We start from the raw sequence: 24,288 nt of genomic DNA, 5'->3' as shown, positions 1-24,288 counted from the left end.
ATTTGATCATGGTTTTGAGGGAATTGTTCCTTGTTAAATTGTATGTTTGCCTCAGCTCCCATGTTTTTGTGCCAGGGTACCACTGGAAAGCACTTGATTTGGTGGTGGACCTGTGAAAAAATTAACTTTCAAGAAGATTTGCTGGATACAACTTATGTATGTGTGTCTTCTCCTTCTGGCAGTCTGTTATTTTCAGCTCTCTGTACTTTTTTGAGGGGGGCAGGCGGGCAAGATAATGTAGCCTACCTTGTTGCCTCATCATGGAGGCAGTGAGGGGCCACACAGAGGCTTAACACTTGCCAAGGGAAGTTCTCAAGGCTGGCCTGCCATGTTGGCAACCCCGGATCTGCATCGCAATTGCCTTCCATATTTTGCAGTGTAACGTAATACTGCAGTAGCTTAAGAAGGGTGGGGGTGGGGGTGGTGAGGGAATTTTTAAAATAAGGAAAGGAGCTTGTCTATAAGATAGTCAAATTAGATTTAAAAAATAAACATGTCTGGAAGCTTGTGTAACTTATTCTACTTGTCCTTTAGATTGAAGTGAAAAACTGCAGCCCTGTCTATCTGGGAGTGAAACTGACTGAACTCAGTGAGGCAATACTTAGGTGGAAGCATGCATAGATTGGGCTGTATGTATTCCCCACTCCATTTTCTTAAAGGCTAGAGTAGCAAGCAATTTGTTTAACTTTAAAATTTGTGTGTGCTAAAAACACACATAATGACTTGCTTAATTTTATGTGGCTTGCTTCCTTGCTGTACTTAAATTCATGTAGGCAAAGAGGTTAAACCTTCTTGAATAATATGGTTTACCTCAGAACAGATGATTCTACCTCCATTCCACAGTCCATAAGGTGAGAATGACCTTCGAGCACCATAGTTAATTCAGTCCTGACTGTTTTGGTTCCTGTGCTGTAGCAGAAAATAAAATGAATAAAATAATAGCAGGAAAGGGAGTATTAAATTTCAACCCAGGCCTAAGTATCTGAATGTTGAATAATGGCTCAAGCCACTTTCAATGTTATTAAAGAAAAGTGTGATTTTGGTGTGTCAAGTAGCAGGCAAGTGGTCTAAGCATAATAATGAAATCAAACCATTGGCTACCATACAGCAAATGCAGGGAACAATCTCACACTAGTCATACTAAAGTTCCATTGAAAGTGATTAAAATATTGAAGGGTAGTTAGATGATTGATTGTATACAATTTTGTTGCTTTTGATATATTTAATCACTTGATGTCGAACTGTAATTTCATTTTTCTGCACTGGGAGAAGAAAGCCCTTCTAAAGTCACGTGAAAAATACGCCTGACATCTCAACAGGAGAGCCGTATTCCAGGACCTAGATGAGCATCTGTGCAGCATCTCTAAGATAACTGGAGGGTGCTTCTGGATTGAAACCTGGATGAGTTCTCTCTTCCTACATGGAAAACACATCCTAGTGGAAGAGGTTGCAACCATCAGGAACCTTTTGCAACACTTTGAAAGAATAAGTACCACTTATGACAGGCCAGGAAAAAGATGAGTCTTCCTTAGACAGCTCTCTTTATTAGAAGCCCAGACCTGCCATCTGCCCAATGAGGTTCTGGACCATAAAGCACCTACAGTTCCCTTCTTTCCCTCCCTCCTGCATGGAGTGCATTTTTTTAAATTTTTTTTTGGTGCCTTGCTCTTATATTTTAAGATGATATGTAGCTTCAGCCCAAAGAAGCTGCGAACATTAACCATGTCCGTCTACCCTGAGATAGCAAGAGACAAGACTAGGCTGCTGGCAGCAAGTGAAACCCCAGCCCATAACAGTTGAGAGCAGAAAAACACAAGACACTTCCCACCCCACTGTGGAAGGCTTAAATTCAGCCATATTGAAGACCGGGTCACATCACTGATACATCATCTTTCCGCATTTGCAGACGACAACATGTGACACACAACAAACAGAAGGCTCAAACTCACTGCCCCTCCCTGAGCACACACACACACACGTGCACACACACACCCCATGAGATCTGCCCTACTTGTGGTCATTTCAGTCAGTTGTACCTCACCTCTAGCAGCTGAGTTATCTGTTCTAAAGTTGACTGAGATTCAAACCAATATGACACATATTTATCTTTCCCCGACTTAAAAAAAAAGAAGCAAACACACACAATCTGCCTCAGGCACCTGCAAGTTGAAACAGAAGAGGTAGGGGGGGCATGCTGATCCCTTTACAATCTGTCTCTTGGTTGTTTTTCTGCTCAGAGTCACAGGGCCTCCCCTTCAAAATGGGGAAAGCTGCAGAGTTAACGCTTTCATTTCTCTACCCACTCACATTCACAGAAAGACACATCGACATACCTTGTTTGGCCCTAAATCAGAATGAAATCCAGAAGGACTTGCGTCCTCCACTGAAAAACTAGCTATCAGTCTGGATCATCAGAATAGGTTTGAACTATTTGCAGGCATGCTCCACTATTCAGCCCCTTATACAGTACAGATTTCAGATTCAGATTAAGGTGGTGCTGCTGCATAGAAAATATAGAAACCCCACCTTCTGTTAATATGTGGCTTTTTAAAAAGCGGCACAATTGTAACCTAGGTAAATACATTTGTTAAATTTATAATTAAAATATTTCTTTTTTCATAAGGGCTACCCAACATGGATTGGGATGCTGATTTCTGTGAACTAGTTTGGGTGTGTTCCATTGAGGCCAAACAAAAGACATGGGGACTTAAAAACTTCTGCCATAAAAATTAGAACGAACTCTAGCTGAAGAACCATTCACCTTATCATTTAGAGCCCAAATGTGGAAGAGTGTTCTTTGGGCCCAGTACATCAAGAAACAAGTTTAAAAACTGCTGTGGATTGAGTTATTTTCCCCACTTGCAATGGCCGATTACCTATATCAGCCTTCCCCAGCCTGCTGCCCTCTATATATCTTGGAGTACAAATCTTATCAGCTGCAGCCAGCACGCAGTTGCACTTGTCTTGCAGACTAAAACATCTGGAGGGTAGCTAGCTGGAAAAGGGTGACCTAAATTATGGCTTAGGTCCCTGGGCCAAACAGACGGCCACGGCGTTTGCTAGAAGGCCACAGGGGTGCAGCCTTTTGTCCCCATGCTTGCAAAATGGACCACTCAGAAATCTAGTTGCTGACCACAGCCCTAAGTTAAAAATGTAGCTATTTCTTCTTCTCATAACTGACCAGGTAGGCCAGCTGGACTAATTCTGCAGCCGTGAAGGAAGTGAACTGGAATTTGGAAATATGGCTGGTGGCCTTCTGTCCAACCGTGAACAGGAAGACAGGGTCAGAAGATAGCAGCAACTGACTTAGGTTAGCGGCAGCTGCAAGTCATCTCTATCAAGAAATGGAGAAAGACCTTTTCCCATTTTATGCTGAACTAAGCTCTGGAAAGTACCCACTCTGCCTAATAGGTATAGCTACGAAAGCAGTAGGTGGGGTTCAACAGGCAAACAGACATTGCAAGGTGACCCCCAAATCCCTCCCCCCGGAGAGAAAGGGGAAGCTGAAGCATGTTGCAAGTCAGCCATAGACCTAGATTTGGTGAGAAGAACCAGAAGTGGAAATCTGGACTCTAGACCTTCCTTCCACCCAATCTAGTTTCAAGGCCGCTAATTACCCCTCCGGAGGAGTGGGGGGGGGGGAGCTGGTTCAGTGCTTCAAGTTATTTCAGAGCAAATGAATGTATACAGAGCATCTTCCATAATAGACTAGCTGTATCCCACCCTTTCCTTTCCTCAAGGTCCTCACCAACACTCAGTGCAGCAGACCTCAATACCCAGGTGTCTAACCAGCCCTTAAAAAAAAAAAAAGTATTGCATGGTGTCTGAAAGATACCTGGATAAAAAGTCTATTTAAATAACTCGTCTCTGTAAAGCAGAGAGGCTGTACTCAGAACAAGTGTATTCCATTGAATTCCTATTCACCCAGTGCATACGTCACCCTCAAAACAGGTGAAAAAGATGTCCAAAACAATGGTGTTCTTCCTTGACCGCCACCAAAGCTAAGGAAGTCTAGCTTTGATGCAGAAAAGCCTGCAGCCAACAAGAATTGATGCAAGAGGCTTCGGGTACGGATAACCTTTGCTAGCGCCATCAATAGCTTCTCACAAGTTACAAGGCTACAGGTCAGCAATTTAGAATTCTTCTTAACCCAAGAATGTTTACAAGGCCATCCACCCTGGATGGCAATTTGGAAGAACAGCTGAACACCACAATCTAGAAGCACCTCAACCAATGGAAATCCATTGCCGTAGACCCCAAGGTTTCCAGATCCTATATATGTTTATCCACAGATACTCAAAGCAATGGAAAACCATAACCCCAAGAACGAAAAAATAACACCACCCTGTTCTAAGTGAGTTGTATAAAAAAGAAAAGAAAAAACGTCCTTCCTTGTCTGTCAGCCCTTGTCAAAGACTTTGATTGACGGGAACTTGTGGCCTACCCCACATCTTAAATCTGTGGGGTTCTTCGATGGAAAGGGTAGGACCCGGACATGATGCAGTCATTCATTCCATGGGGCAGGCGTGGTTGCCAATCCACTGCAGATCAGCCACTACTCCCCAGTGGAGATAAAGGATGCTGACCACCACCAGCACGTGCATTATCTGATGGCTGTTGAACCAGTAGTCAAAGCGGCCCGGCTTCCAGCGCTCAGGCACCCGCGAGATGTTGATGACGCCCCCGAGAAAGGCCAAGCCGTCCATTATGAGGTATGAGCGCAGAGAGGAAGGGTGGCCGGTGCCCAGTCCCACCCATCGCAGGTAGAAGAAGAAGAAGCGGAAGAGGGCTTGCCAGGCAAAAGCCCGCAGGCGCCGGACGCTGGAGCTGGCAGTCACTGCGCAGAAAATGCCGTAGCTCGACAAGCCCGTGTAGGCCAGCAGGGCAGCCGTGCGGGGAATCGGGGTGCAGGCCAGCGTGCAATAGATGATGGGGAGAGCACCTGCAGGGAAGAGAGAGAAACACAGTCCGCCCATCAGGAAGTTAAGGACAGGGTGGGGTGAGGGGGAAGCTGGTAATTATAACTGTCATTTGTGTGGCCAGCCTCCACCACACTCTCAGGCAGACCCCCAGGACCCCTCAGTTCTGCATCTAACCGAACTCTACATCCTCTCCCTTGCCAGATTTCTACCACTCCCAAATGAACTTTGGCTGCTCACGGCACATTATTATCATCATCATCATTATTAATTGAATTTACATGCCCCACATCCCACACACTAGCCCGCTCCTGCCTTCCAGGCACATGTCTTGTTGCTCTGCACTTTGTTCAGGCCTTCAGGAAGTGCTCTCCCTCCTCTGCCACTCCCCTTCTGCTGTGTGTCTTGTCTTTTTACTTTGTAAGCCTGGATTCCGCTCCCCCCCCCCAACTTCTTAAACATTATTGATGCGAGCTACTTTGAGAGACAACAATTTTTATGGCTATTTTAAGTTCTATCCCTGGTATCTACAGTTAAAAGGGTCAGGTAGGCTCTGTGACGGGCCTCTACCCAAGACCTGCCACCATTCAGCCTGGGCAGTACTGGGCTAAACTGGACCAATCGCCGGATCTGGTATCTAAGCTTCCTAAATATCATCCACCACAGAGAACATTTTTGGCTCTTATCAGGATCTGCCGAGCTGGCCAAATCTGACAGGCAGGCAGAACAGGTACACAGCCCACACAGAATTCGGCCCAACACTCCCACCCCCCAGGTGACAGGTTATGGTTTGGGAAAAAGAGCCTCATGGGCAAAGATTGGTGCAAGATCTAGGGGGTCGCCATCAAATTTTGTCTTGTTCTAGGATCCGCCCTCTGATACCTGTCAGTACCTATGTGCCGTTGTCCCCATCAAAAGTAGGCTTCTCCTTTCCAGCTTCTCATGTCTCCTCTGTGCCAGAGTTCAGTCGCTACCCGCATCCCAGTAAACCAGGGAGGAGAGCACTGTTAACTCACCCAAAGTGTTGACCATGCATACCCCACACATATCAAGGGTGAGCAAGGTATGGTAGACAGCGGGGCCTCCCTCGTGGTTCATGAAGAGGTGGTAGAGCACACTGCCGAGCTGTGGGAAGACGCAAGCCAGGTAGTGCGCTATTCCTAGCCATGAGACGGAGAGTCGGGTCCACGGAATGGTCAAGGGCAACACAAAGAGACACCCCAGCAGAGGGATACCTGAAAGAGAGAAGAGGAGAGCTGGCCTAGTATCCCATCTCCAACCAGGGACAGCCCGGGGACCCCACCATCTTCACAACTCTTCCCACAGAGTGCCCCACTCTAAAAGTTTGCACCAGGTGTATCTTTTCCAGTTCTCAGGCCCTTGGCGTCTCTCTCCCCCTCCCAACCCACATCCTCTGCTCCTGCCATCCCATTTGTCACGTCAGAACACAGTTGGAAGAAAAATTGTGGAGCATCAAAGCGGCATCGGGAAAGCCACCATTAAAGCATTTTTGGACAGGGGCAGCCTGCTCGTCTTCAGCAATGAAACCCTTTGACATGGTTTATCCATGCTCCTCTCGCAAAGCAACAGCTCCGTTGAGGAATCTTTGATAAGACCCTCAAGGCCACCTGTTTTAGTCCTCTACCAGGTACAGAAGTGTGGATTAAGCGCTCTCGCTCTGTGTGTAAACATTAAAGCAACAGCCCTTTCCCACTCCCCTGAAATTTTGTTTCTGACAGAGAAAAAAGTTTGAAGCGAACGGTGTGTGCTTGCAATTTCCCCAAGCATCACCTGTTCAATGTGTACTATGGAAACTTTTGCAGCATTGAAAAACATTTTAATGAGCTAAAGCTTCCTCAATAATTACAACCGGGGGGGGGGGGAGCAGGCCAACGCCATGTTCCTCCCATTGGGGCACGGACTGGATTTCTTTTCTCTCCACCGCCAAAATGCAGCAGCCTGGTAGATTCTTGACCTGTGGATCCAGCCTGCCCTACCCTCACTCTTCCTTATCCCCGCTGAGCCTCAACTCTCCCCTCTCTCACCCTCCATTTCCCCCAGAGGCTGCAGCTTTACACAAACAGATTAGGTCTCCCTGAACCCAATTACTGTGCTAATTGAGGCTGCCCGAAGCCAGATCTCAATTAGGAACATGATAAACATTCATTAAGAGGCCAGAAATACTCCTTTAGAGAGAGGCTGGGGAGAAACAGAAGAGAATCTCCCAGGGAGACTGAGTTAGCCCCTGGCCCCAAGGGGCCTGTCACCTAGCCCACAGCTAGGGAGAGAAGAGTTGCTGCTACCAAGTTTTTTCCTTCCCTCCTGGCAGGTCAGTGCCCTTTGTTACCCCATTACCACAATCTCACTTGCCAGGAAAAGCTGCACCTCTTCTCAGTTTCTGCCTGAAAAACAGCTCGCTTCAGTCGGGAATCGGGATACACACACTGAAGCAGAGTGGGGAGTCTTAGGCTGAATATACACCATACAATTTGAACACATGACTTTCCCCAGAGAATCCTGGGAAGTGTAGTTTACCCCTCACAGATCCACAATACTCAGCACCCTCCTGTCCCAGGATTCTTTGGGTTAGATTCCTACGGCCTAGGACCCTCGTACCTACGGGACCGCCTCTCCTGGTATGCCCCACAGAGAAACCTACGATCTGTAAATAAAAACATCCTTAAGGTCCCAGGCCTCAGAGAGGTTAGGCTGGCCTCAACTAGAGCCAGGGCCTTCTCGGCTGCGGCTCCAATCTGGTGGAATGCTCTGTCACAAGAGACTAGGGCCCTGCGGGACCTGACATCTTTCCGCAGGGCCTGCAAGACAGAGTTGTTCCACCAGGCCTTTGGTCAGGGCGCAGCCTGACTCCCTCCTCTGGCAACCTGCACAGAATTTTGCCTAATCGGTTGCCAACAATTTGATTTTAATTAATTTTTATAATGAAATGTTTTTAGAATGTTTTTAGAATTTGACTGTTTGACTATTTGACTGTTGTTAGCCGCCCTGAGCCCGGCTTCGGCTGGGGAGGGCGGGATATAAATAAAATTTATTATTATTATTATTATTAAGTGGTCACTCCCCCGCCATGTGAGATTCTCTGCTTCTCTAACACATACAGGGGACAGAGAAATGCAACAGGTGCCTCTTATTTGCACAGTGAAGCTCCAGGATACAAAACACATGCAACCCTACTCTTTCATGCAACTGGCAAGCATGGAAGCTTGGGCCAGGGCAAGGGAACCTGTGTGTTCCCCCTGCCCAGGTGTTGCGGCTGGACTTCAACTCCCATCATGGGCATAGCCGGGGGGGGGGGGGGCAGGGAGGGGCAGCTGCCCCCCTCAAATCAATAAAAAGGGATTATTCTTTCCCCCGCCCTACAAAAGTCCTGGCTACACCCATGACTCCCATCACCCCCAGCCAATTTGACCATTGACCAGGGATGATGGGAGGCGGAGTTCCAAAGGTATCAAAGACCATGAGTTCCCAAGCCTTAGAATCCCTTTTGCTGGACAGAGAATCTGAGTTTTTCAGCACTCACATGAGTAGTGGTGAGGCGGAAGTGGGACATAATGAAGCTGCCTTATCTAGTCTAGTATTGCCTGTTCTCACTGTTAGCAGGTCTCCAAGTTCTCAAGCACAGCCCTTTTGCAGACTTTATCCTTTCCTTTTAAATAAATAATTATTTCAAAAAATTCCAGTGGAGATGCCACAGATGGTATCAGGAGCAGGTGCCAGGTGAGCCATAAATCACATGGCACCCTTGAAGTTAATTCTTTATTCAAGAAAGCAAGGTTGACACGTTAGGCCAGGCCTAGTGACAAGAGCAACTTGTCCTAGTAGATCTTGCCCCTATGAGGCAGTTCCCTAAGTCTCCCACACTCCCAGGTCCTTCCCAAGCAATCTGAGACTCAGTCGTGTGCCTGCCTTTGCTCGGCTCTCTTCATACTTCTTCTGGTTCTGGGAGACCAGGGGGAGGGGAGCTTGCCACAGCAGGAGGGGGAGACCCCCTGGCTTCTTCACCAGCCTGACTCACCTCTGCCTCTTGGCCCCTTCCTGTCCAGCCTCTGCTTCTGTTTCTGATTCTGGACTGCACTCTGCCACTGCCTCTTCCTACTCACTAAGCCCTGTTACTGCTTCAGCTTCTGACACCTCCTCCTCCCAGCCTGCTCTTGCTTTTCCCTCTGACCACTCATCGTCATCCCACCACCAATCCCCTGGCTCTGAACCTTCTTCCCCTGGGGGCTCCCCAGCTGAGGCCTCCATAGGCGCCGACTCCATGGGGCTTGAGGGGGCCCGAGCCCCCTCAAAAATTCGTTTGGGGGGCTCCGCCCCCCAATAATCTCCGGTGCCCCTCCAGCAGAGCGCCATCGCCGCCCCTCCCCCAGCCCAAAATGCACAGGGAGGGGCGGGCTGCATGCCTCCTGCCCTCCCTCCCGAGCAAAAGCTCCACCCAATTTCCTTTGGAGCTGATTAATAGGCGCAGCACGCTCTCCCCTATTCGCTCACGAGGAGGCGGCGCCACTTTATTTGCATATTCATGAGCTTATTTATTATTCATGAGCTTTCCCGGGCCCCCCCAATATTTTTTATAAGTCCGCATCCCTGGAGGCCTCCCACCACTGCTCTGCACTCAGACATCTGGGGCCTAGGCTCCTGGCTAGGGGGCGCTATGGTTCTCTCCTACTCCTGCCACAACTACCCTGGAGAGCATGTGACTGGACCCAAGGTCACCCAGCAAATTTCATGGCTGGGGAGGGCAGGGAGCATTTGAAGTCAGGTCTCCCCAGTCCGAGTCAGATTTTCTTGAATGGTATACTAACAGCAGCTGTTTCCCCAAACTACGGCAAGAGGGTGGACCATGGCAACACAATGAGTAAGCCCATTGGCTCCCCGTGTTGTTGGTAGTGCAGTGGTTAGTGTGGTTGACTAGGACCCAGGAGCCCAGGGTTCAAATCCCCACTCGGCCATGAAGCTCCCCGGGTGACCTTGCATCAGTGCTTCTACCTCGCAGGGTTGTTGTGAAGATAAAAACAGAGGGTGAGGAAGAACCATATGTGCTACCTTGAGAAAGTGGGTTATAAACGTTCTAAATAAAATTGGCAAGCGGGTTAGGCAGCTGGGGTCAAGGTTATAACCTCAAAAACATAGGAAGCTTCCTTACACAGAGTCAGGCCATTAGTCTGTCTAAGTCAGTATCACCTACACTGCCTGGCAGTGCCTTTCTAGGCTCTGGGCAGAGGTTGCTCCCATCCTTACCTGGAGATGTGGGGATTGCATTGCACATAAGGCTGTGATCTAGCCAAAGTCAAGATGAGCTAGGATGACTTTCATCTCTCGCACAGCAGAGACTATGACGATTTAATCTAAGCTTTTGGGCTACAGAGCAGGGTGCAATGGCCGCCACAGGCCATAAGCCAAGCGCACCTGCCCCCCACCACCCCAAAGCCAGCGTTTTGGTAAATAGCCAGGCTGTTTTCTACCCCCACCCCTGATGGCTCCCAGCATCCCCACCTGACGGGACGACGGTCCCAAGGACGACGGGGAGGGCCGTATCAGCAAATAACTTGGAAGCCTGCATTTTGCTGACGGCAGGGATTGTGGTACCCACGCGCCAGCTGCACAACCGCAAAATGACTCCAAAATGCAGCCAGGCCATTTAAAGAAGCCACGCAGCAACTTGGCCCCCAGGGGCTGGGAAGGTACATTTTAACTCACAGTGCCACCTGAAGAGGGAGAGGCTGTTCTGCCACACACACCCCAAGAGGCAAGGTGGCAGAGGAGAACCACTCTCTCCAAGCCCTGAGGAAGGGAACGGCCTCGGGCCTGCTCCAAAATCTATACACGGGAACAAAACGGGAAACGCAATCCTCTCTTTGCCAATCAGATGTTTTCTACGCAAAAAAGGGGGCGGCAAACAGAGGTATGAAAAGGAGTCGGGGAATAATTGTCAAGGTCAGGTGGCTCTCATAAACTACACTACCAAACGGGTTTGGGTACAGAATTCAGCAAGCTAAGAACTCCCAGCTGCTTTTTTTTTAATAGTTTCTAACCCTCAAGACTAGGGACGCGGGTGGCGCTGTGGGTAAAAGCCTCAGCGCATAGGGCTTGCCGATCGAAAGGTCAGCGGTTCGAATCCCCGTGGCAGGGTGTGCTCCCATTGCTTGGTCCCAGTGCCTGCCAACCTAGCAGTTCGAAAGCACCCCCGGGTGCAAGTAGATAAATAGGGACCGCTTGCTGGCGGGAAGGTAAACGGCGTTTCCGTGTGCTGCGCTGGCTTGCCAGATGCAGCTTTGTCACGCTGGCCACGTGACCCGGAAGTGTCTCCGGACAGCGCTGGCCCCCGGCCTCTTAAGTGAGATGGGCGCACAACCCTAGAGTCTGTCAAGACTGGCCCGTACAGGCAGGGGTACCTTTACCTTTACCTTTTAACCCTCAAGACTGAAAGTGTAATGCAGTGACTACTGAAGCTCCTGAAAGGTTTCCTGATCAGCCACAAAGCACAGAAAGAAATCTTGGATTAGCCCTCTCTATCGCCTATGCCTACCTCATAAGGTTGTTGTGATCTTTTATTCTTATTCTGTTTATTTATTGTGCGGATCTGTTATTTTATTTCTATCGTAAATGTTATTGTTGTTAGCCATCTTGGACATTTTAATGGAAGGGTTAGGGTATAAATCTAATGAACAGCAATAAGAAAAAATGAATACTCCCATCTATTCTGCCCCCGAATTCCTTCCAGCGGGACGACAGGGAAGGAAATGTGATAAGTACATACCGACCTGAGGGTCTCCATAGAAATGACAGCAAGATCTCAGAAGCCAGAGTTTGGAGAAGGGGGCAGGACTTGCCTCCTCATGCTTGGCAGGAGAAAAAGGGTTTGCAAGATTCACACAAATTCACTTAACACCGTTTGCAGAATTCAGCCATCCTCGGCACAACATTTAGTGTTGTGTCCCCCCCCCCCCCCCCAGTGCACACGTACACAAAATCCTGACAACTGTCTCCTGCAGAGTTATCAAGGCTCAGCCATTGAACTCTGCCACTGAAGTGGCAGGAGCCTTGCAGCGAGATCTGGCAAACTTCCCAGAAGGTATCTTGCTTCAGGGCAGATGCTTGTATTGGTTGCCCAAAGCAGACTCCAGGCCACACTTCAAAAAATAAAGATAAGGACACAGTGGAGAGGAGGGGGGCAGCGTTGTTCTTTTCCCACATGAATAAAGCAAGTTACACCTGAAATAGTCTTACTCTTTGTCCTTGTCTCCAGGCTCTAGCACCAGCATCGGGGACATCCAAGTTTATTCTCATTTTCCCACCCCTGCACAACCAACTTTGCCTTTCCTGTTCTCAGTTTCTGCAATCGCTGCTACAGACCTGTCACAGAAGCACAATCCCGGCCTTGCTCTCCTCCCCAGGGACATGTTAGGGATCGGATAACAGACCCGGAAGCGTCAGGACTGTGTAACATTAAACAGTCATGATTTCACGGTCTGAGCCAAAGACTCGGGGCAGGGGAATATACACCGTGAAGCGCTGATGATGTGTGATTCTGGCTATACACACACAAACCCATTCTCAGGGCCAGGGATGTTCCCTTCTCACTCTCTCTCCTTTTATTACATTTCCAGAGGCTTAATCAAGGGTAACCTCATTTTTCGGAGAGCTGAACCAATCCACCCTGTCACAGCTATTATTCATACAGCCCAATCAATGCAGCTCCTCCCCCCCCCCCCATTTCGCCCCCAAGAGTCTCAGACCCAGGTAGATGCCAATCCAGACCTTAATAGAGGGGTGGGCAAGAGGGGGAGGAAAGGGACAGAGATCAGGAGGAAGGATTTGTGTGTACTGTATGCAGAAATGCGGGTGCACATGAGGCTCTCACGCTTTTGTGTTAAACCTCAAAGGCCCACCTACTGCCAGAGTTCAGTCTGGGCTCCGCTTGCCACCTTTGAGGTCAGCTGCTCAAGTGTAAGCCACTTATCCCAGGAACTGCTATTTCAGCATCTGGGACAGGATACGTCCTGGTGCTTGTATGGGGTGGGAGGATGCATGACGTTGGACCCCCTGGCAGGATGGAAGGGGCGGGGAAGAGGGGAAAAAAACTGAGCCTATAATTGGATCATCATTAACTACCTGGAAGGAGCTAAATAAATACAGTTCCTGAAGACGGATAGAAAGTGGGAGGCTCAAGGCTGTCTCTGTAGGAAAAGAAAGAGGCACATGGCATTAGGTAGCGGCACTATCGCCTCTTAGTGCCAGGGTTGGTCCTTGGCCATAGCAGTAAAGAGTTGAAGGGCAAGGATGTGTGCCCCCCCCCACGGCCAGAAGGTGCAAGCAAGGTGCATTCCTTCCTCATGCACGATTTCAACAAAATGCAGCAAAGTCCACTCATTTACCAGCAGTTGGTTTTTTTAAAATGGATTTGAGCCAGCAAATCCATAGCAGATTTGCCCATCCATGGTGTTTAAACCCAACCAGAAGGACCTGCAACAAAATGTTGCAGCGTGGAGCGCTCCTGTTCACTGAGCCACCCATTTTTCCATTTGCTCTCCCACACGACGGTCAGTCAGCATTCTCTGGCCAGTGAGCATGCTCAGTCCTCATTGGGCTGTTTGGGGGATCTTCCCTCACTTTTCTCTCATGAAGCCTTTATTTGGGGGGGTATTTCTGTAAACCTTGGGGCATCCTGGAGCTTGTCACTCCCTCCCTCTTATTTGTATGTGGTGCCATTTTGGCTATATAAGCACTCACTTTTGAACACAAGAAATAAAAAAATTGAACCTCCATGTTCAGGAGGAGTATGTCACCCATTAACAGATACTGGGGCCAAACAACAAAGGATGCCCGTCTCCGTGACCTACTTTGAGATCTTTCTAGTAACATCTGGGCTGGCTACTGTTGCACAGGTAAGCTGGATAAGGTGAATTTTGGCTTGAGCCAGAAAGACAGTTGCGAGGTGCTTCTGTGGGTGTCTTCACCTTCGGAGATTAGGCAGGTGACTACCTGATATACAGCACACACACCCAACCACATTTGCCTGGCACCGTCATCTTTCAGACAAGAACCCAGGCTAAATCAGTCCTGTTTTTCATGAGCCTTCAAACAGCAATTAATATTCTCCTAGCCACTGCCTACCTCTTTATTTGTTTTTAGACTATAAAATTTAATTTGTCAGGTTGCTTATTCAATTTGTTTTACTGCCGACACTTGATACCATTTAAATTGTAAGTTATCTCGAGGATGCAAACAACGGAAAGTGGGGGACGAAAACCCTTCTCTTTAAAAAAAAATGAAATCAATCCGCCTTGTGTGGTCCTGGCTGAAACGGCGCCTCAGTTCCCCCATCTGAGAAAGGGAAGGGAAAGCTTCGCTCAACTCACTAAGTGACACACGCTGAAGAAGAAAACCGGGATCACTTTATAAAAAGGATTAGTAGCCAGAGCAGGATGCTGCAATGGTATTGAATCTCTCACGCTATTTGAATGACATCCTGCGAGCCAAAAGGGGTGTGTGTTAAGTCCAGTCCTACTTTCGGCCAAATGTAGGGGGTAGCATTTAGGGGTGGGCGAAATTCTGCCCAGTGTCCTCATCCTACCTCTTGGCTGCACAATGTCACTGAGGTCAAGAGAATCCGGAACAGCTCACATTACCCACACAGCTGCCTCCCTCCCAGAAGAGTGTGGGTACTGCCCGCCACATCCTCTCAGCAATACAAAAACCTCCCAGATTCCCAGCCCGCTGCAACACCACCTTTCCTGCTGGATCCACTACGATATCTCCAGGGCCCTTGCGGTCCCCTCACTCTCTGCACAGCATCTATGCCCACCAGCCAGTAGAGCTAACCTTAAATCCCACTCATCCATTTATCAAAACGCCTACCTGTATTTCTGCACCACCACCACCCGCCCCAGACAAACTGCCGTTCCTATCCTGGTCTCTGTTTTCCATGCACCTGTCAAGAGCCAGCAAGGTGTAGGTAGAGTCATAGAATTGTAGCGCTGGGAGGGAGACCCCGAGGGTCATCTAGTCCAACCCTCTGCAATGCAGGAAGCTCAACACATGGTCTCCCCCATCCCATTTGAAAACATACCAGTCCCTGCTTAAGCTTTGCAAACGTGCTAGCAGGTAGGTAGTTATCAGGTGCTGAAGTAGGACAGGGAAGATCTGGGTTTAAATCCCGACTTGGCCAGGAAGCTTATTGTGGGCAAAGAGAAGGCCATGTATGGCATCCTGAGGACTGTATACGCATACACACACTGCTTGGTTTTGTGAGTGGCAGTATTTGCTGGTACAGAGTACCAGAGCCTGTTTTTCCCTGCCAGTAGCGGACGGCACTCTCCTCAGAGGCCGGATTTGTCGCTTGAGGTGACTGCCTCGCCTCATGGACAGGCAAGAGAAGCCAAGATTCCTGGATTTTATCCCTCACCATTCTCTTCTTCTCACCTGTGGACCATATTCTAACACCCTTTGTCCTTCAGAGTAGGAGGGCGTTGAATACATAATTATTTTTTTTAAAAAAACTATTTCCAGGGCAGCTGAAAAGCAGGCCCTTCTAATCCCCTGGGAACCGTGACTCCATAGCTGCTCCCTGTCCCCAGGTCTTAAATGTTGGGCCAGGAGAGCAGAGCGGGACTCAATCTCTCCGTTGCCTGGATTAGCCAGGATCAACGGCTGCTTAGCCCCCAGAGGGCTGGAAAGGTAATTCCCAGCAGGGCTCCTGGGTTCCGTGAGGGGAGAAAATGAGCAAGAATTACCGGTAACCAGAGAAAGACACTCTCTCTACCAGTGCAAGATTTTGGGCTGCCTGAGGCAAAAGACACAATGGGGCATCCCTCCCACCATAGACAGAAGCCGATATGAGCAGCAGTCACCTCTTGCTTCAACACTGGGGACGGGATAACACCCTCTACTGCACCTGAGAACACCAGGCTTTTTTAGGGGTGAATGACAGGCCATGTAGAATACGCAGCTCTGTTTTCCGAAAGTAGGAGGCCACATCTGCGCCAGAAATTTAAAGCACCAACGTGCCACAGTCATGGCTTCCCCAAAGCAATTCTGAGAACTGTAGTTTATTAAGGGTGCCGAGAGTTGTTGGAGACCCCCATTCCCCTCACAATGCTCCCAGTTCCCAGAGTGGTTTGACAGTCCATCCGTCTTCCTGAGGAACTCTGGGAATTGTAGCTCTGTGAAAGGAATAGGGATATCCTAACAGCTCTCGGGCTGTTTCAAGTGGAATGATAGTGCTATAGACTATAATCACGCTCTAATGACAGGGTGGGCCCTGAGCTTCTCACAGACGTATGAGGCTGGCTTACACCTTCAGGCTACTGGTTTATCTCGATTCCAGAACAATATGGTTTTACTCTTAACAGGCAGTGGCTTTCCAAAAACTTGAGTTCTTTCATAGAACCCTAGAGCTGGAAGAGACCACAAGGGTCATCTATTCCAAAGCTCCGCAATACAGAAATCATTTGCCCAAAGTGGGATTCGAACCCATGCCTTTGAAATTAAGAGTCTCATGCTCTACTGACTGAGCTATACTTCAGCTATCCTTTCACTAGGCATTGAACCTGGGATATTTTGAACAGAAGGAAAAACTCTGCCCTCAAGCTGTGGACCCAACAAATCAATAGAAACTGAACTGAACCTCCATATGCAGGTACAGTATACCCCTCCAAAAAAAAACCCAGATCAATCATGGCTGCCATCATTTTCATGCATTGTTTTTGAGTCTCCCCCAAGGCTATTGATAACACAGTGTTGGACGAGTTCAACCTTTGGCCTCATCTAGTGAAGAAGTACTTATGTTCCTACTCCTGCCTGATTTGTTCCCTGCGATTTATTGGAAGCCGGCCATGGGCACCGATGCTGCCAAGCAGTTCCCAGGTGCCGGTACATGCCGCTCCCTGGAGATTCCCCACCCTGACGATGCTGCCAAACCAACAGCATGGTATCCGCGAGGCAATTCCCCTGAGAAGCTGGTATAAGCAAGTTTACACATATACAAAAGTTCCACTTGCCTCAGCGGAACAGAAACAAAACAACTTTCATGGCCCTGTTGGCTTCTTCTACGAAAACGCCTACAACCGTCGTCGTTTGGGGCAAAATAGCCCTGGCTCATATGCACACAACATGTGGAAATCTCTTCTAAAACCAGGGCAGCTTCCCCAAACTATTTCCCATAATTCCTTGAGGAAAAGGATGGGAAACAGTGGACAAGATCCTCAAAAGACCACCTGCCCACCATTTGGTCCCATTCAGAGAAACAGCCATGGGAGAGGGTTGGAAATGTACAAGTATGCTCAGCTTAAAATAGACCTGGCCTCACACAAAAACAGGCCTCGCACATCCCATAATCCTTTGCAGCATGCAAGGGTTTCATGGCAGGCATAGAGGGATTGCCTTGAGAGAGAAAACAACAATTCCTTTAGAGTAGGAATTTGAAACCTAATTCTCTTAGCCAGGGACCTACTCCCTTCTAACACCAAGGAAGGAAGCCACAAATTCAGTCTTTCTTTAGGATATTGATCCATTAAACACCCGCACCCCATCAGGTGCGTCAGATCTCAAGATGACGTGGCTCAGGCTACTTTATTCTAACCTTTGAAGCCTGTTAGCTATATGTCAAAGCTGGCAAACAGCTTTATTGGTCCCCTAGAAGTGCCCTTCAACGCTTCAGCACACCCATAATTGCTCCACGTTGCTCTTTGCCCTCATTTGACACCGGCAGTTGGAGAACAATTTCCTTCCTCAAGTCAGGCTCTTGCCACAACATGTGTGTAGGAGCAAAGACTTTAAAAGTCAGATATCGGAGCAGGAAATCACCTGGGGGGGGGCTGTGTGTGTATTGTACCACAATTCTGCAGGAACGCAGGGGGGAATGTGCAGAATGCAACATGAGGACTGTTCTGAGAATCTCAGCCTTCACAAAAAAAAGAAAAGGGTTGGGGAGGAAAGAGGAGCAATCCAGCCCATATGGTTGCAAATAAACACTGGAGAGCATGTGGGCAAAACAGTGCTTACTGTAGCACAATGAGATTTGCCCGCTTTTAAAAAACCAGATCTTCACCAGAAGACAAGACACAACACAACACAACACAACACAACACAACACAACACAACACACACATATACACACAGTAAGGGGTAAGCAGTGAGGTGGTGAAATTTGCTGATAGTACTGTTCAGGGTCATTAAAACAAAAAGAGAGATTGTGAAGCGTTCCAAAAGAACCTCTCCAAACTGAGTGAACAAGCAGTCAAAAGGCAAATGCAACTCAATGTAAACAAGTGTAAAGTGATGCATGTTGGGGCAAAAAAATATTAATTTCACATTTTTGCTTATGGGGTCTGAACTTGGGGTGACTGACCAGGAACGTGACCTTGGGATCCTAGTGGATAGTGTGCTGAAGACGTTGATCCAGTGTGCGGCAGCAGTGAAAAAAGCAAATTTCATGCTAACAATCGTTAGGAAAGGAATTGAAAATAAAACTGCTGATACCCTAACGCTGTGATACAAGTCTATGGTGTGACTGTATTTGGAATACTGTACTGTGCCACCTTAGCTCAAAAAGGATATTGCAGAGTTGGGAAAGTTTCAGAAAATGGCAAGTGAAATGATCCAAGGGATGGAGCAACCTTCCTGTGCAGCAAAGGTTGCAGCATGGGGACTTTTTAGTTTAGAGAAAAAGTGAGGAAGAGGTGACATGACAGAAATGTGTACAATTATGCATGGAATGGAGAAAGTGGATGGAAAGAAGTTTTTCTCCCTCGCATATAACACTAGATCTCGTGGACATTCAATGAAGCTGAATGCTGAAAGATTCAGGACAGACAAAAGAAATTACAGTGGTACCTTGGGTTACATACGCATCAGGTTACAGACTCCGCTAACCCAGAAATAGTGCTTCAGGTTAAGAACTTTGCTTCAGGATGAGAACAGAAATTGTGCTCCGGCGGCGCGGCGGCAGCAGGAGGCCCCATTAGCTAAAGTGGTGCTTCAGGTTAAGAACAGTTTCAGGTTAAGAACGGACCTCCAGAACGAATTAAGGACTTAACCCAAGGTACTACTATACTTCCTGCAGCGCATAGTTAAAACTATGGAAGGCCGTGACGGGCCCCAACTTGGAGGACTTTAAAAGAGGATTGGACCACTTCATGGACAACAAAGCTATCAATAGAACCAGCCACAATGGCCATGTTCTACCTCCACTGTTGGAGGCAGTGAATACTTCTGAATACCATTTGTAGGGAACTACAAGATGAGAGAGTGCTGTGATTCTCATGTCTTGCTTGCAAGCTTCCCTGGGGCACTTGGTTGGCCACTGTGAGAATCGGATGCTGGACTAGATGGGCCATTGGCAGGCTCTTCTCATGTTCCCAATAATGGACTACAGATGAATCAAGGCAGCTTTGGGTGTCCCTGAAGAAATGTGAACCCTCAGAAAGCACTGCCCTAGACAAGAAAGAGGAACAAGGAAAAGGAAGCTTTGGCCCTTCAGAGCTCACAGGACTACACCTCCTCATTCCTGACCCCTGGCCATGTTGGCTGGGCCTGATAGGAGCTGGAGGCAGAGAGTTGGACTCTCTGCTTCTTTGTTAGATATTCAATAAGGGAAGAAATGTGTTCAGGTGGGACACGTCAACAGCCACCGAAGCCAAGCAAACGCCTTTCCTCCGCTGCAGTTTTCAGGGAATCCATTTCAAGAATATCCAGCTTGTTAACTGACCCCACCCTACTCCACCCGGTGAGCTGAAGCCATTCCCCAAAAGATGCTTTCGTTTGGGCTTGCTGCTGCCCGCTCCCTCCCTCATCCCTGGTGAGTAAGAGCGCACAGCTTGCACAATATGCTGAGCCTCTGCTTGTGACACATGAAAGGGGTCCTGTGGGCAGGAGAGCTCATAAAAGGGCAGTTTGCCCTTACAGGGGAGACCGGATTATTTCATGAGCTCACGAGAACAGTGAGGAGGAGGAAATCCTGCAACCTCAACTCTACGGTTTGCTCAATTGCCCAACTGGTCCTGCTCTCCGCTCTCATTACCCAGGCAAATTCATTTCTCTGGCTGTGTGAGCATTTTCCTTCCTTATTCACCTAATACAGGGCAGTGGGAGAGCAGAGCGATTCGCTTCTTAAGAGGCGCTGGGAAACGGTACCCTAGTTACTCATCATTGGCATGGGGGGAATGGCTGCAGCAGCTCAGTGCCAAGGGGGGGAACACTCTGCATGTGGTCAAAAGCTACTTGCTCTTATTTCATATTCATATCCCACCTTTTATTCACAAAAGACGATGTACATGAGATTTCCAGGAAGCCACCCATCCACTCAGGCACTATTCATTCAGTGTTCTGAATGCTCAAAGGCTATCCGTAGCTGAGAGGGCTGCAATAGATGCCCACAGATCATGCCTGGGATGGTGTGTTGTTAGGAGGAGGTCAGGGGTCCAGGCCCCAGGTCTTTTTGTACCAGACCCAAGTTCTTCTAGCCCTTCCCTTCTTTCTTACTTTCTGTAAACTTAAAGTACTTATTTAAAAAAATGATTGCAAGGCACATTTCCTCTGGAAGTCATGCTCAATTTGCATAGAATCATAGAATTGCAGAGTTGGGTGGGACCATGAGGATCATCAAGTCAAATTCCTTGCAATGCAGAAATTTTTCACCTAACACCCATGACCCTGAGATTAAGAGTCTCATAAATGGCATGCAAATTTCTGTCCCAGGGCTGTTGCTCCAAGCCCTTTAAGGTTCTAGCAACACACCTGGGCTGGGACATGACATGATTATTACTTTCCCAAGTTCTACAGGTGGCATAAAAACAAGTTCTGGGTGAGGAAATTTGCAATAAGGAGGCCTAAGGGAAAGGAAAGCATTGCAGAACCACCTACAGTACATACTTGCACAATAGGTTTACGCATTACTTTCAGTGAGCAGAAGGATATAATCCTGCTTGCATGCTTTTTGTTATGTCTCTACAAGTTAAAGGGTTAGAAGCCTTTCCCCCAAAATGAAATATTTTAAATAAATAAAGTACATACATGCTGTTTAGGAATGGGGAGCAGAATATTTCAAAAGTTTCAAGGGCCGTTTGTGGTTACAGCTCTGGACTGAACCCTGACAGCAATTATCTTCTTCATACTTTTATCACAGCCTCTCCCAACCTGGTGCCCTCTAGATGTTTGGAGCACAATGTCCACTCCGCTTGGGGCCAATATGAGCAAAACATATGCAGGGCAATAGATTAGAGGAAGGCTGATTTATGACATCCCTTCCAATAGGAGAGTTAAGGAAGGGCAGTCACTAAGAAGCCTAGAGATGCTGGCTATTGAACCACAGGCCTTTTTGCATGCAATCTGAGCAACCAGGAAGTGTTCTGAATGCTATATATTCATGCTTACTGTTTCTCTTTCATCTGGCTAAAGCAGGTTGGCTCAGTTTAAGAACTTAAGAAGAGTCCTGCTGGATCAGGCCGATGGCTCATCTATCCTGCTCCCACAGGATTGGAGGAGTTGCTGAAGAAATGTAAAACAAGGATGCAGAAAAGGGGAGGTATGGGGAAGTCCGGGAAGTAAGGTGTATGAAAATAAGATTATGAAATTATACATGTTTATATGTTTGTATGTTTTTGTTTTGTGTATTGTTTGTTTTTATTATGTGTTTGGAAAATTAATAAAAATTTATTATAAAAAAAAATATCCTGCTCCCACAGGGTCCAACCAGATGCCTATAGGAAACTGGAAACAGAACCTGAGCACAACCATGCTCTCCCCCCCCTTTTGTCATTCTCAGCAACTGATACTGCCTTTGATAGCAAAAGAGCACAGCCCTTACGGCTTGTAGCCCAGGATAGCCTGATCCTCCATGAATTAGTCTTATCCTCTTTTGAAGCCATCCAAGTTGGTGGCCATCACTACAATTTGTCACCACCACCCCAAGCCAAACGCAGCCCACCAGCCAGATGGTGTGGTCTGCCAGGTGTTGAGCAACATCCTCATTTTTTGTATTCCCAGGTGGGCAGCAAGAACAGAAGGCGTAACAAACCAGCGGGTCCCAAGGTGTCCAGGCCTTACATGCAAGCTACTTTTTCAGATACAGAATTTATCTTGTCCTGATCTGTTGTTGTTTTACCTCTTTTTATGTTACATTCCTATTTTCCATAGTTCCTAGGCAGCCTCCCATCCAGGCACTGACTAGACTCAGGTCCGCCTAGGTTCAGCAGGTTTGCAGCAGTAGCAGACTTCAAACCATCCCCTAAGTACTAAAGGTGCAACCAAGTTGTTCATATTGCTATGTTACAAGGAGGAATGGGCACATGAAACGATGAGGCAAGAGCTAGTCGCTTTTGTGGATGTGATTTGCACAACTGTACTCTTGCAATAAGAAACCTCCAGAATAGAAGTAGTATTGACAGGCCCCATTGCCTCCCCTTACTCTCCCCATACAGAAAGGTTTATGGCTGTGTGAATACGAGCCTATAATTTCTGCCCAAACACCCCAGAATGGAGCTTTTCAGCTCAGCCTCCTCTAGCATAGCCACAGGTGCTTGTGTCCAGAACAATCCTCATTGAAACCAATGACAAAAGCACATTGTGTGTTTTGCCCAAACTCTGCTTTGCAATGAATGGGAAGCGGGCGGAGAGTTCTAAAACATTCCATCCCCCATTTCCATAAGTCAGACAACAACAACAAAACAAAGCTGAATGAGTGAAGGGGTGACAGGGAGTCATAGCTGGCTCCTTGATGCTCCAACCTAACATGCCTCATAACAACAAGGCGCTTGAAAACCCTCTTTGATTTTCGCAAACCTTTGGGTCCATCTAACCCAGACTCTTCCTGCTCCACCACTTGAGATGATCCTTTCAAGGCATCCAAGACTGAACTTGGCTTTTCGGCATGCAAAACATGCCCTCCGCAGCTAAGCCTCTCTTTCGCAGGAAGTCAGCTGCTCTCCCACAAACCCACACAGGATAATACAAAGTTAAGGCTGCCATAGAAACCCTACCAGGAAACAGGGCACACAGCTAATAAGCGAAGTGAAACTCCCGTGGCCAATGTTAGCTCAGCAACTTTGCTCCGACTCCGGCAAACAGTCACCTAAGCCCAGAAAAATAAACTTTTAATTATTCACCATTTGAAGGGGTGGCTCGTTGGAAACGGACAAGGAAAGCAGAATGAACGAACACTGACATCCGAGGGGGCACGAAAGCAGGGGTTGGGGGAGGAGGGGGAGAAAAAATATGCAGAGCGTGGGGACAGGCATCTAAATTGCCCACGGAGAGCTAGCTAGGTTGCATTGGGGCTGTCGTGTGCGTGACACTGAGGTTGTCCATGGACCCTCCGGCGGCCAGGATGCTGCCAGTCTGTCTGGGGATCAGGGTGCAATGGAACTGGAGGACAGAGATTGGCGGCTGGGGGAGAGGGCAGAGGAATGAGAAGGGACGCGCGGCTCTCAAACTCCGTCGGGTGGGGTGGGGGAGAGCCAGGCCCTGCGAAAAGGGTCCACGCCGACGCTGTGGGACCGGGCAAGAAAAACGGAAGCAGCAGCAGCAGCAGCAGCCGAGAGATGCCGAAATGCACCAGGAACAGACCAGAGCAAGGGTACAAGAGCTCTGGGCAGCCGGGCGGAGGTAGAGGTGCCTCTGGATGCCCGCTGCACGCCTAGGGCTGGAGGGCTGGCAGCCGGTGCAATCGCGGGGAGGGCCCTGCAGGAGAGCAAGCCTGGAGATCGGAGGGCATCGGAGCCCGGCGGGAGAAAGCGCGGCCGACGGCGGCGGGGTTGGGGTGGTGGAGAGGCCGGTGTTAGACACGGGCTGCGGGGAGCAAGGCAGGGAAGGCTGCGGGGACTCACCATGGGTGTAGATGTTGCCCAATTCGTTGTGCAGGTAGAAGAGGCTGCGGAGGCAGCCGGACCCGGTGCTGATCGGCCGGTAGCCCGTCAGCACGAAGCGGTTGAACTGCAGGTGAGGGGGGGAGCTGGCCCAGTCCAGGAGCCGGGGCCCCCCCAAGAAGGCCATGGCCGGGCTCCCCCCCCGGGGTCAGCTGCTGGCCGGGCTCTGCATCCTCTTCCTCCTCTTCCTCCTCCTTCCTCCTGCTGCTGCCGTTGCTGATGCTGCCGCTGCAACGAGCAGCTCCTCCTTGGGCTTCCCCCTCGCTTCGCTCCCCTCCTCGGGCTGAGCTCACAATCCGGCCCCGCCCACCGCCCTCATTAACATAATACATGCGGGTACCACTGCTCCCCTCCTCCTCCCCTGCCGCCTTTTCTCACGCCGGGCCGGTCCCTCTATCTGCAAGGCTTCGGCGCAAGCCCCGCCCACGATCCCGCCGCTCATTTGCATAATCTCTGCACCGCAGTCGCTCTGACTCGCACATGGCTGCCCG

General features: G+C 48.7%; 1 protein-coding gene across 2 annotated transcripts; it reads right to left on the bottom strand.

Annotated features, from left to right (window-relative positions):
- Positions 1-1,524: 1,524 nt before the first annotated feature.
- PAQR4 (progestin and adipoQ receptor family member 4) lies at positions 1,525-24,130 on the bottom strand. 2 transcript variants are annotated; one of them, XM_028701569.2, is made up of 3 exons: positions 23,759-24,108; positions 5,936-6,154; positions 1,525-4,942 (listed from the first exon to the last, which is right to left on the bottom strand). In XM_028701569.2, exons 1-3 carry the CDS (start codon positions 23,922-23,924, stop codon positions 4,509-4,511), a joined length of 819 nt encoding a protein of 272 aa, XP_028557402.1. In that variant the 5' UTR covers positions 23,925-24,108; the 3' UTR covers positions 1,525-4,508. The 2 variants fall into 2 exon arrangements, with proteins under 2 accessions (XP_028557402.1, XP_028557403.1); XM_028701570.2 differs by lacking the exon at positions 5,936-6,154 and having other exon boundaries at positions 23,759-24,130.
- Positions 24,131-24,288: the final 158 nt, after the last annotated feature.

This window comes from Podarcis muralis, chromosome 13 (genome assembly GCF_964188315.1).
Source record: "Podarcis muralis chromosome 13, rPodMur119.hap1.1, whole genome shotgun sequence".
NCBI classification, from domain to species: Eukaryota; Metazoa; Chordata; class Lepidosauria; order Squamata; family Lacertidae; genus Podarcis; species Podarcis muralis.
Note: the sequence above shows the minus strand (reverse complement) of the source record. Positions and strands in the feature narration are given on the sequence as shown.

What these genes read in the sequence shown, in the direction of transcription:
- PAQR4 (XM_028701569.2), bottom strand. Translation starts at nt 23,924, where the DNA reads ATGGCCTTCTTGGGGGGGCCCCGGCTCCTGGACTGGGCCAGCTCCCCC. An exon ending in GGGCAACATCTACACCCATG is followed by an intron (nt 6,155 to 23,758) that starts GTGAGTCCCCGC and finishes TCTCTCTTTCAG; the next exon opens with GTATCCCTCTGCTGGGGTGT. An exon ending in ATGCATGGTCAACACTTTGG is followed by an intron (nt 4,943 to 5,935) that starts GTGAGTTAACAG and finishes TCTTCCCTGCAG; the next exon opens with GTGCTCTCCCCATCATCTAT.